The sequence below is a fragment of the Megascapheus bottae genome, unplaced genomic scaffold (genome assembly GCF_031878675.1).
Source record: "Megascapheus bottae isolate mThoBot1 unplaced genomic scaffold, mThoBot2.hap1 H_1, whole genome shotgun sequence".
Taxonomy (NCBI): Eukaryota; Metazoa; Chordata; class Mammalia; order Rodentia; family Geomyidae; genus Megascapheus; species Megascapheus bottae.
The window spans coordinates 2,787,248-2,800,000 of record NW_028327858.1 but is presented as its reverse complement, the minus strand read 5'-3'; the positions used below and the strand labels follow the sequence as shown (position 1 = coordinate 2,800,000).

Genomic DNA, 12,753 nt, shown 5'->3' with positions numbered 1-12,753 from the left:
TTTCCAATAAGGCCAAATAAAACATCACTGAAAGGAACTGAAATGAGTAGCCCTGCAAAATGGGGCCAGGGACACAACTTGGGCATGAGTCAGGCACAAACAGGCTGCGTGCAGGCAGGGCAGTGGGAGATGAGTGCGCATGATCTGGCAGAAAAAAAGAACTTGTACATATGGGGGTGAGTAGGCAAGGAGTACAGAAAAGCCACCCAACCCTAATAAACTAAATCTCAGTTAATGTAATGTTAATCAAGTTCCTCAGATAATGATACCATGCATGTCATTATCATCAAAACCCAATCTATGTTTTAAAAAGTTACTGATGATTAACGCAGCATCAAGTTGATGCAAACAATTACTTAAAATCCACACACAACACAGACATGCACACACGTGTACACACACACACACACACACACACAACCAGGAGGTCCCAATATTCTGTAGTGTAAGGGAGGCTGCAGCTGTAGGCCGACAGCTTTCATATCCTCATTTGAATAATGTGTCCTGAATCTGTCACTTTATTCATTCTCCTTATGCTCAGTGTACTCTACATCAACAACAAATTAAGTTGTAAATAAGAGACAATCATCACTTTTGTTTTTAAGCAGCTACTGCATAGAGAATTTCAATGTACGCTCCTTTTTGACTGGGGAGGGGGGCGAGGTGCTAGAGTTTGCTTTCATAGGCACAAATATGGAGAAAGCAAGAGAAACAAAAACAGAAACAGTTTTAGTGATGCAACCGAGAGGCGGAAAAGGAAATATTCTCTAAAGCACATCCATTCACTACCAGTGGAAATTTCTTGCAAAAAGCTACTGAAACATAGACCGAAGCTAAGTTGACAAGACTTTGCCAGGAACCCACATGACTCTGAAACTGGTCCTTCAGTCATATTATACCAAGTGACATGTTTGTTTAGTGTACCTCTAGACAAAAGGACAAGTGTATGCAATCAATTATGACACAGCTGAATTAATAATTGGATCCCATATTCATCCATTAACTTACAAGAGTTCAAATCCCAGAAAGTTCTGAGAGCTCATAAATAGGAAAAAAAGAAAAAGAAAAACTACGAATAAAGAATGTGCCTACCTTGACATCAGAGAAGTAAGTCTTCAGCATATTGGAGCTGGGATAACGGGTATAAAAGAACATGAGCTTTGCTTTTTTCAAGTGATTGGGTGATAATCCTTCCTGCATGTAGGATGCAATTGGTTAAGGCAAACAAAAATCAAATCAAATAAAAATTCCATAAACAACAAGAACATCTCCCTCCCATCTCCCACTCCACAATCCCCTCCCTCAACATGTCTAGATCAGCCCCAGTGGGCTACAGTATTAGCTAAAGAATCTATTGCTAACTTGCTGCTGTTTACTGAATGTCCATTGCCTGCTAGGAATGGAGTGGACACAGAATTTAGTTGCAAATTCTTAGCTACTTCAGAGTAAGGATGGTCAAGTCTTTCTTCTCTCTCTTTGTTCTATATCCCTATGCTACATATTACATTCACCTGTTGCTAGGGGGACAAATGTACTCAACATGTACTGTACACCTCTTATCACTAGACATTCTTTCCCTCTTAGAAATCGCAGCTCTGATTGTCTCTTCTCTCTGTGTGGTTTATAAACATGTAAAAATAAGAAGTGCATTATTTCCAACAAGCTTATACAAGCTTCACATTTTACCTTTTATATGACCTAATATAGATTTTCACTCTGTTTCTTCCTGTTTTCTTGTTATTAGGTCCTTTAATTGTTGCCTTTATAAACCACAGCTCAGACTGTGTGTGTGGGGGGGGTTGTTTTGGCACTGAGAGTGTAGAGTGGGGGTGTTGCTTTTGTTAAAGCGACCGTCCAAAATCAAATACAATTTGCTTGTCCTGGATTTATAGTTAACTCCTTTGAGAGTGACACAGTAGTTGGGGCTAACAAATCAATAAATGTGGGTTAGCAGATCAATAAATGGCCACTTACCCCAAATAAGAAGGCCTATTTATCTGGAAACATCATTACCTTTTAGATCTGTAAACAGCAGCAACTACAACAGTTCCCAAGAGAATGCGAGGCTAACCATAACAATCCAGGCTTCCTGATTCTGTCCCAGATTCTTGGCACTTCTCAGCAGACTCCGAGCTGGGATGGCTCTGGTCACATCTGTGCCGCAGCCTGGCCCTGCCATTTCCTCAGCAAATTAATGGCTTTATAATTTATCAGAAATGAAGATGCACGTGGAGAAAATCAATGTGGTCCCCCACAAGGTCAATTAAGGGTCCTTCTTAGAAGCTTCTCTAAGGATTTTTCTCTTAAAGGAGAGTTTGTGAAAAATATGTGGGAAAAAAATAAAAACAAAGTATGTCCATGCATGAGTACGTGTGTACACGCACGCACACACACACACACACACACACACACCCCATTAGCTACTGAACCAAAATTTCACACCTTAGGAAGAAAGATTGGATAAACACAGACATTTAGGAAAAACAAAGGTTTCCCAGTGTTCTCCATCAAATACAGCATGACTAATCATTAGAATGGAAGGGAACCTGGAAAGGACTAGAGACACATAATCAAATTAATATTGATAAGCCCTTGACTGCTTGTAACAAAGTGTTTAACCAAATATTCTGCTGAGAATTTGCTCAATTAACGTCTCCTTTCATATCCCTTGACACTGCAGGGGAAAAAAGAGATCACCTTGGTTTGTAAATAGAAAAGTATTACAGTTTTGTGTATGTGTGTGTGTGTGCTAAAATAAATACTGAAGAAAGAAATTTTGAATTTGTTATCTGTAAGCCAAAGCAGCTTAACTGAACTTGTGTTTTTGTTTGAGGTTCTTAATGATTACAAAGACGATAATTTATGACTGACATACTTCTTGTGCCAAGGAAAGAGCTGAAAGCCCCTCCAGTAACCTCCATTAGACTGATAGAGAAGGCTAAAGGAGCCCGGCACACTTCAGGACCATCTGTCCAAATGGAAAAGTAAAATAATAGTTGCAAGCTGTCTCCTACTGCCTCATGATAAGAGTTTTAGACAAGTGCAAACTTGAATAAATAGCCTTAGATCTGGGTTCTAATCTTTCCTTTCAGAAGGCTATAGGAAAACAACCTAATATATATGGGTAATTGTAAATCTTCAAACTTATCAAGATTTGGTCCAATACAAAAGACAAATTGTTTTGTTCTGTGTCTCAAGGCACAGAGCAACCAACACTCACAATCCCCCACCGTGGCTTTCGATTCATCTAAATTTTACTAAAGTGTTTCAGTTATTTTTATTTTTTTTAAATCCATTAGAATTTTTTTTAAATCAGGAGTCAGAGGTTATTTTGTTTAGTGGGAACTAAAACTATGGTAATTTGGATTTCTCAAGTTCATTTTTGCTTCAAATTGTTTCCTGTTGGAAATACTTGGAATCAATCGGTTGACATAAGAACACAGAATAAATCTTTATCTTTTGTTCATTGTGAGATCAAGATAAAATTCCCATAACATAGATGTTTCTAATAAACTATTAAAAATAGCTAATGAAACATTTAAAAGCCAACAGCTAGATAATCCTTTTTTTTCCTCCTCAAAATAAATCTGAACTGACCAATTGGTTAATTTCCCTTTTAAGTGCTTGTGCTGAAAAGCAACTGTTCTTCCAAGAAAGCACTGGCTGTTTCCTGGATACTTACACACGCACAATGACTCATGATGGAATAGATTCAGTAAACATACAGCTGTACTGAACACGAGCTAAGCTCCATTCAAGGCCAGGAAAGAAAATGAGCACAAATAAATATTAAGGAGGTAAAGGGGGTGGGGGCGGGGGCTGAGGGTGAGGGGGATGGAACGCAAGCAAGATCTGTCCGGCAGTTCATGTGGCTTTGCCTTCAATTCTCTTAGCATTGTGAAGACAGATGACATTCAATTCTATGCGTGATGCAAAATAGACAATAACTGCTGAAACTTGAGACAGCTGCCAGGTGTAAAAAAGAAAAAAAGAAGAAGAAAAGAAAGAAAGAAAACAGAAAAGAAGAAGAAAAGAAGGAAGATGACAAATCCATAAATTAATGAAAGACATCTGCTCTGGAATAAAAAGAGATCATGAGAAGCAAGAGAGTACAGCTGAATCTAATGCAGTGTCCAAACAACCTGAGAATCTAAGTGTTGTCTATTTACCAAGTACAATATAACCTTACCTAAACACAGCAGCGGGAGGAGCAGCCAGGGCAGCAGAAAGGCAAATGGAAGAATAATAGGTTGTAAAGACTGGAAGGAGGAAATTCTTTTTTTTTTTTTTTCCAGTTGAACTCTGCATTGTGGCTGATGCTTAATGGTTTAGTCTAAGCAAATGGATTGGGGCTCTTACATTTTTCTAAAGCATTTTGACATGTGAAGAATTTTAGTTTTTCCTTATTTCTCCTCTTTGCAGTTTCCAAGAGGCTTTCCCTGGAAAGGAAGAGAAACTAATAATGACAAGCCCCATGAAGTTTGACATAATCAGAGGGATCCATTGTTTCTGGAGCTCTCTTTAATTAAATATTATTTTACTGACTGTATTTTTTTGTCTGGATGTTGGGTTAGTGAAGAGCCCAGTCTCTAACTTATATTAATTCATTATAAACTATAACTAATAGAATTACAAAGGTGACACAGGCTTCTAAAAAACATAAGAGATAAAGTTCTATGGATTATTACATATTTTTGAAATTCCAGTTTAATCCATGTTTTCTAGTCTTTTTGGTCTTTAATTTCACAGCACTAAATAATTTTCCTCTTACACTTCAAATATGTCTAATATTCCTTCTAAAGGTTGAGTAGAGGAAAGCTGGCTGTCACAGGTCAGTGTCTTCACCTGCACATCTTAATGGCTTATAATACTACTCTTGTCCTTTAATTGGGTACATGCAAATGTTTGAGGCCTACCCAAGGCTATTTTTCTTGAGATGCAAAGAGGACAGATAACAAGGAACATCATGAAGAAAAGCAATTGGCTGGGTCTTTCTTTTAGAATTTGAATAAAACTTACTATTTGATTAAAGAGGTTCATTTGCAAAGATACTAAGCGCAGTTTTTATTTCCAAGACTTGAGTTCTTTGAGATCTTTGGCCAGACGTGTTGACATTCAGTTTAACACACACACACACACACACACACACACACACACACACACACACGCTTTCTTTCTACTAAAGGAGAGAATGAAACCGTGTGCTCTATTATTTAGACCATATATGTTTAATGTACTCAACTTAGAATGGATTTATTAGATAAGCTGATAGTCTTAGTAGTACTTATCTTGGCTACTTTGTTAAAAAAAAAAAAACCAAACAGATGTTGACCTTTGGAGTAGAAAAAGAGCATGCCTAAAGAATTAAATTATTTAGGATATTTGTCTAGCATATGCAAGAACCTGAGTTTGAACCTCAGTACCCCAGTGCAAAAAAATGATTTATAGCAATTTTGGAAACAGAGGTAAAAATAGAAACATAAAAATGACAAGTCACAGTAATACCATTTCATTCATTTATACATATCTCTACTGATCTTTTCTAGTAGTTGTATAACATATTCAAATAAGGCTCCATAATGCTCCACTTGAGTCCCTGAAATGTGTTGAAACTTAAGAATTGATGTGTAATTGAAGAGATAAAATAATTTTGTAAGATAGAATTTTTAAAGTAAAACTCAATCTTTTAATTTTTGTCTTTTTTTTTTGCCAGTCCTGGGGCTTAAACTCAAGGGCTGGGCATTGTCCTAGTACTTTCTCAAGGCTAGCGCTCTACCACTTGAGCCATAGTACCATTTCCAGCTTTTTCTATACACGTGGTACTGAGGAATCAAACCCAGGTCTTCAGGCACACTAGGCAAGCACTCTACCACTAGGCCAAACATCCGGCCCCAAGATAGAAGAATTCTATGGTTAGATAATCCAAGGGAAGAACTCATGGCCATACAGAGTTAGAGACAGGAGCAGAGGGAGGCAGGGGGTTTAGTCTATCAAACATTGAGATTCCCAGTTGTTTCAGAATTGTGGGGGGAAAAAAAGCTTGTCTTCTTTGGAGAAATAGGATATGAATGACTATAAGATATAAATGGCTAAAAGCACAGTGTGTTAAAAAAAAAAAGAGCAAAAGCCAGAGATTAGATGGGCAAAGAAGTGGAAAATGTAATCATTTGCAACAAATCATAAGAAAGAAACAGCTACAGGTAAAGAGTGGACAATTCGGGCAATGTGGCTACTTCTTTTCACCATTCAACAGAATCTTATGTTGGTGCCAGACATGGGAGGTTATTCCATGCAGAAAATGCATGGGACATGCAACAGAATTTTCTTTACATTAAGAAACTGATTAGGACATCTTTCTCTTCAAATCCTCAAAATTCTTCAGGGATTTAGAGAGAAGTGGTAAAACAATAAGAATAGGTAACACTTAAAGCAATCTAAATGACTTCAAAAATGTGTTTTTGCCCGTCCTGGGCTTGGGCTCAGGGCCTGAGCACTGTCCTGGGTTTTCTCAAGACTAGAGCTCTACCACTTGAGCTACAGCACCACTTCAGGCTTTTTTCTGTGCATGTGGTACTGAGGAATCAAACTCAGGTCTTCGTGCATGCTAGGCAAGCACTCTACCAGTAGGCCAAATTCCTAGCCCCAAGACTTCTTTTTAAAGTCATAATTAATTGGGTACAGGCAGCTCATGCCTGTAATCCTAGTTATGTAGAAGGCTGAGGTATAAGGGTGGCAGATTGAAGCCAGTTTAGGCAGGAAAGTTTATGAGACTCCCATCTCCAATTAACCATCCAAAACTGGAATTGGAGCTATGGATTAAGTAGTAGAGCGCTAGCCTTGAGTACAAAAGCTCAGAGATGGTATCCAAGTCCTGAATTCAAGTCCCAGCACCGGCGCAAACATACAGACGCAAAAATTATAACCACTTGCTGGTAGCTCACACCTGTACTCCTAGCCACAGGTTGACATATGAGGATCATGGTTCAAAGCCAGCCCAGGCAAAAAGTCTGTGTGACTATTATCTCTCCAAAATTACTAAAAAACAAAAAAACAAAAACAAAAAAACAATCCTGGAAGTAGAGTTGTGACTCAGGTGGTAGAGCACTAGCCTTGAGCAAAAGAGCTCAGGGACTATGCCCAGGCCCTGAGTTCAAGTCTCAGGACTGGCCCCAAACAGTCATAATTATAACCATCTAATTATAGCAAGTTTAAATCAAAGAACATAAACTGGTGTTACACACAAGAGCTTAGTGTGAACTTGTAGGACTTGACAATTATCTTCAAATATTTATGAAAGTGGGAATACATGTCCCTTTCCTGTCTGTGGATGTGAGAGACAGTGACACTGAGGGGGGGAGGGAGGAAGAAGGAGAGAGGGAGAGAGAGAGAGAGAGAAAGAGAGAGAGAGAGAGAGAGAGAGAGAGAGAGAGAGAGAGAGAGAGAGTGTACAATTATTACTATTTTCAAAATTAATTCAGGGATCTCAGAGGTGTAAGAGTCTAGTCCTAGACATTATACTCCTGGTATGAACTTCAAAAAAGATGCGCTTTTTTTTTGGCAAATGGTAAAAAACAAACCATTTGAGCCATTGTGTGTTACTTTGTTTTGCTCATCACCAACAGCCACATTCTAATCATCTTCACCAAAATGTACTGCCTGCTTGCAATGCCTCAATGGCACGGTGTGTGCTGCAGCTTAGCTTCAGCAATGAAGCCAAGGCTCAACTATAAGACATTAATGTTTTTCTCTTCCCATTTACCCAAGTCTTCTCTTCATTATGGCAAGATTCTCCATGTTTAATGGCCCAAGAGAGTCTCACACTTATGGATTCAATTCTCCTTCCCAATGACTTTTCTACCATCTCAAGAGGATGACCCTAGGAAAACATTTCTACCATAGCTGGGACTTGGCACTTTCATGGCCGCCTCTGGAGTGGGCTTTGATACTAAAATGTCAGTCTCTAGTCATCAAGACGATTGCTCAAAATCCTCAATTTAGCAACAGCCAACTTAATTGCTAAATTTTATATCCATCTGGTAATTTATTATACAAGAAACATGCCTCCACCTGCCCTCAAATGCTATTAGTCTACTACCCTAAAAGACTAATAGTCACAAGATTTTTTTAAAAATTCACAGAAAGGACCAATTTAGATAGAGGGGGAAAAATCATGGGGCTAAAAATAGCTAGAGTGAAGGATAGGTCTACTAAAAAAAATATAACTGTCATCTCTACATAAAAGTCAGGTTCAGAATTTGAAGGAGTCATAGAAAGAGAGCCATTTTAAAGTCGAATACAGCTGAGTTTTATATTTAATTGTGCTCTCTTGCTTTCCAAAATAATTTGCTTTGTGTATGTTAGGACAAAAGATTTCTGTGTATGGCTGAGCAGAGGTTAATCATGCGTAGAAGCAGCTGCACCAGACCCATAGAACAGACCTTGGGTGAACGAGAGAGACTGATGCTGCCTGAATAAATCAGTACCTGCATGTTTCATTTAAAAAAAAATCTCACTTAAAGATTAAAGGCAAAATGGAACGCCTCACCCAGGTCCTTCCTTCATCCTCCCAGGAGAGCAAGCTTCCTTCTAATCAAGGGCTCTTGGTGAGATTTAATTAGGAGCCAGGGGTCCCAGAGACATTGTAAAGTGAGAAAATTCTTCTTAAAGGAGTCTGAAAACTGACTTTTCTCCTTCCACCAGAATCAAACTTACCATCTTTGTAAAAAGAAAAAAAAAACCTGAAAGAATTCAGCATTTTACAAGGAGAGATTTTGTTTTTCCATCTCTGAATCTACTCTTGAAAAAAAAAAAAAAAGGAGAGAGGATAAACCAGGACAGACTGTATAAAGACACAGAGTGCTGTGGAAACACCCCCCATTGAAGACCACTCCTCTGAAGCAATGAAAGTTGCAGAGATGTCCAGGGAAGTTTCCCTGCAATCAGAAAAAGGCCTTACTCAGAGCTGACAGCAAACAGAGAGTATCATGTCCTTACGAGAGAGATTCAAAAGCCTATGTACAATCCGCACAATCTTATTGTCTATCACCCTGTGTAAACCTAATCCCTGGGGAAATGCAGTCTGAGTTTGGGGGTTTGCTCCTTGAAGAGGGGGGAAAGAAAAGGATATTGCACTTCCCGAATAAGGTGAGATGTCAGACATGTCTTGCAGATCTCCACACTCGGACTTGATGAGGGACAAGGAGAGCCCCTCAGCCGTGCTGGGAGGGTGTGCTGGTGAGCAGGGGTGATGGCTCAGGTGATGGGATGACATCTTGGTCCTCAGACTCGTCGTATCCCTAGTCAAGTCTAAGGATTCGGGAGAGGCTCTGTCTTTGCCCGAGAAGGAGCCGGAGGGAGCACCTAATGGACTCTGAAATGGGTAGGCCATCAAGGGGAGGGGAAAAGGGTGGCGGAAGGTGGAGGTGGTAAAGCCTGCAGTGGCCGAGAGAGGCGACTGGTGCAGGGGCTGGTGGTGGCCGCCAGCGGCCGGGCCAGAGGCAGACTGGTCGGATGAGTTTTTCCGAACCACCAGGGGCAGTGCTTCTGTCTGGTCTGTGGAGCTGGGCATGGGCACATTGCCAAAAGTGTCCAGGGGATTCGGAATGATGACATCGCCAAAGCACTGCAGGCGCTGGTTGGCCGTGTGGAAGTTGTGGTTGTCACCGTTGACTGCGAACCTGGCCTGGGGGACCTGCAGAGGTGGGAAGCCCTGAGGAAGCTGGCGGGAGGGTTTAGCCGAGAAGACTTTGACCACGGTGTCCACCACTTGCGACATGGCAGTGTTCAGTTCTTGTTTCAAGGTCTCGGCCAAATGTTTGCCTTCTGGTTGTAAGGAGTTTGGCCCGTGGTCTCTCTCTTTGTTGTTGTTCCCTTCTCTCTTGGGCTTGTTTTCCACCAGCTCCTGCTCCCTGATCAGGGCTCGGGCCCGGTCAATGAACTGTCCTGGGTCCAGCTCACACATCTCGTTGTCTGACCTGCCTACAGAGTCCTGAGCGCGGGCTTCCAGGATCTCGGAGCGCATGCTGTCTTCCGACAGGTTACCATCTTCATCATTTTCAGAATCGGTGCTGTCGTAGATCTGGTAGAACTTTTCCTGCAGCTGGCGCAGCTGTTTCTGCATGTCCTCCAGCTGCTGTTTCAGCTGTCGGCGCTCCTCTCGCTTCTGTTCTTTGCGGGCTGAAACCAGCTGCTGGAAACTCTGCTGCTGCTGCTGGGGCAGCTTCTGCTTGCGTTTGTTCTCTCGGTAACTTTCTCGGGGACTCACGGACTGCGGGGCCATCTCTCTTTCATTTTCATTGCCCCTTAATGCCACACTCGGGGAATGGCTCATACCCCGAATGATATTCTCAACCCGGGCGCGTTTTGCTCTCAGGTGCTCATCGCATAAGCGATCCATATCAAACTGGCTCATAGTAGGCCTGCCAAAAGGAGAAAGACACTCTGGGGGGCTGTCTCTTGAAGAGTTGCTGCATATATCCTCTTGATGTACTTCGGAGCCTGTACTAGAGAGACCGCTGGCTTGGAAACTGGGCTCGGTGCCACCATTTTTGTTCATGTTATTTTTCAACAGCTGGGAAATTATGGTTGCCCCTGGAAAAGGCATCATGGCATCTTCGTACGAGTTCGCCCTCTTCAGCAGCTTGCGGAGTACATTTGACTTTTCCCCATCTGCGTGCTGTACTACTGAATACTCAACGTCCTGCTCAGAACCTTGGGGATTCATGGCACTAAAAAACGTTGCTCTTGCCTTAGCAAAAAATGCAGATGCTGTCCCTACCGTCCTTTTCACTCCAATGTCAACTCTTCTCCTCTTGGTTTGCCGGCTTAAGAGGGCTGTGCTGTCATGGTCAGGCATCACTGGACGGTTATTGTGCCATCTTCAAAAGCTCGTCAGCTGGGCACAGCTCAAGAATCCCGGGACCCTAGCCAACAGAACAAAAGGACTGATGAATCATTTTCTTTAAATTTCTCCAAATTTCCTGACCTCAATCCTGAATCAAATGCAAAATGCATAGGCTCTGGGATTTATGGCACATTACAATTATTGCAATTTATTATGCACTCTGCTTGAAATGAAACATTTTTAAATATTTCTGCTCCACTGGTTTAAGATGGATTAAGATTAAAAAAAAAGCAAAAACTGCTTAAGCACCAGTAATATGATTCTCTTTCACAAATGCCTAAAATGATACTGTTTATCTTCAGAAGAAACGGTAGATTATAAGAACACAGCCTGTGACAACCAATTGATTAAATTTTGGGCACTGAGTCATATTATAAAAGAAGATAAAAAGTGGTCTGTACTTAAGAAAGAAGGGTACATTTTTGAGGCTGTGTGAAATTTGGGTGGACAATTCTATTTGTGTATTAAACTTTCTGTGGTTTGACTGTTACCAAAGGAAAAAGACACTATAATAAGTGCATATATTTGCCACACATCCTTTGTTACTGAATTTTAAAATATTTTTGTCACATGTGAAATGGCAAGAACACTTTAACCAGTCTCTTTCAAACATAAATGATCACTTTATCATTGAAATAAATGTACACATATTAATTTTTCATGTCTGCTTAGTTAGCATTATTGGGCATTTTTTTCTTAGATCATGTGAGATGGGTATCCATTGTTGAATTTTAACATAACTATCAGAATATGTGTAATTTTTCATGATGTCCTTTTTGTTGGTTTTAATGATGAGAAGTTGAAATCACTGCAAAGAAGGATACATTTCAGATATCAAAATGTAGAACAATATATTGGACTAAGTAAGGAGAAATACATGTTCAATTCTGGGTTTCCTCTATTATTATATGCCAAATCTAAACTTGAAATGTCTAAAGGAACTATCTGACACATGCCAGTTGTAAAATGTTATTTCCTACGCCAAGTAAAGGGAAAGAAAAAAAAAACCTTAGAGTAAGCAACCAAAAGAAGACACATAAAGAAACAAAACAGCATCAAATATGTGAGAAAGGGAAATACCTTCTTTGTATATGAGCTTCTATTGTTTCTTGAAGATACCACATAAAGAGAGAACAACCTTGCTTGCATCTCATTGTGGGACTCATCTCACATTGTGGGACTTATTAGGTAGCAATGCTAACCTCAAATTTTGAATACATGTAAGATGTCACATCTTTTTGTTTACAATTAACGCTTTGTGAAGAAAGAGGACAATATTTTTTTTCATGCCAGGTTTATCTGATACTGAACTTCACGTTTGCTTAACAGAGCACATCTTCACAATAACAGGGTCTATTGCCAAAGGCAGCGTGCAGAGTGTTTGGAACAGCTCCCATCTCTTTCGGTTCACCTGTAAAAACATCTACGTGCGCCCTAGGACTGCATCTGTGGCTAGTTTTAAAGAATGACTATCCATGCAAATAGGCATAATTTCAGCATGAAATAACCTATAAAAATCAAGAAGAATGCTCAGCGTTTACATGGCAACATTATGTATTTTTTAAAGTCATGACCAAGATTTCATCATGCAGTATTTATACTCTCAATATCAATATGAGATACATGTATGTATGTATGTATGTATGTATGTATGTATGTATATATATACATATATATATATGATGGCTTTAGGGCACCACAAAATCAAGATGATGTTTCTATATATGTTTGTATGTTTGAAGTATATTTTGTACACTTCAAAATAAAATTTCCTTAAGTTGAGATGGAAACAGACATCTGACTGATTTTGCTATTGAATTCAAAATCAAAATTCAAAATATCTGTACCTC

At 39.9% G+C, this 12,753-nt stretch overlaps 1 protein-coding gene across 2 annotated transcripts in view; it reads right to left on the bottom strand.

Moving 5' to 3' along the window:
• Window positions 1-12,753, bottom strand: part of LOC150038998 (prospero homeobox protein 1) — a 48,253-nt gene that overhangs the window by 29,337 nt on the left and 6,163 nt on the right. For both annotated transcript variants that reach the window (XM_090328136.1, XM_090328137.1), the window contains exons 2-3: window positions 9,128-10,922; window positions 1,093-1,200 (exon numbers count right to left, since the gene is read on the bottom strand). In XM_090328136.1, the coding sequence (XP_090184262.1) occupies window positions 1,093-1,200; window positions 9,128-10,855 (1,836 nt within the window). In that variant the 5' untranslated portion in view covers window positions 10,856-10,922. The remainder of the gene's footprint in view (window positions 1-1,092; window positions 1,201-9,127; window positions 10,923-12,753) is intronic.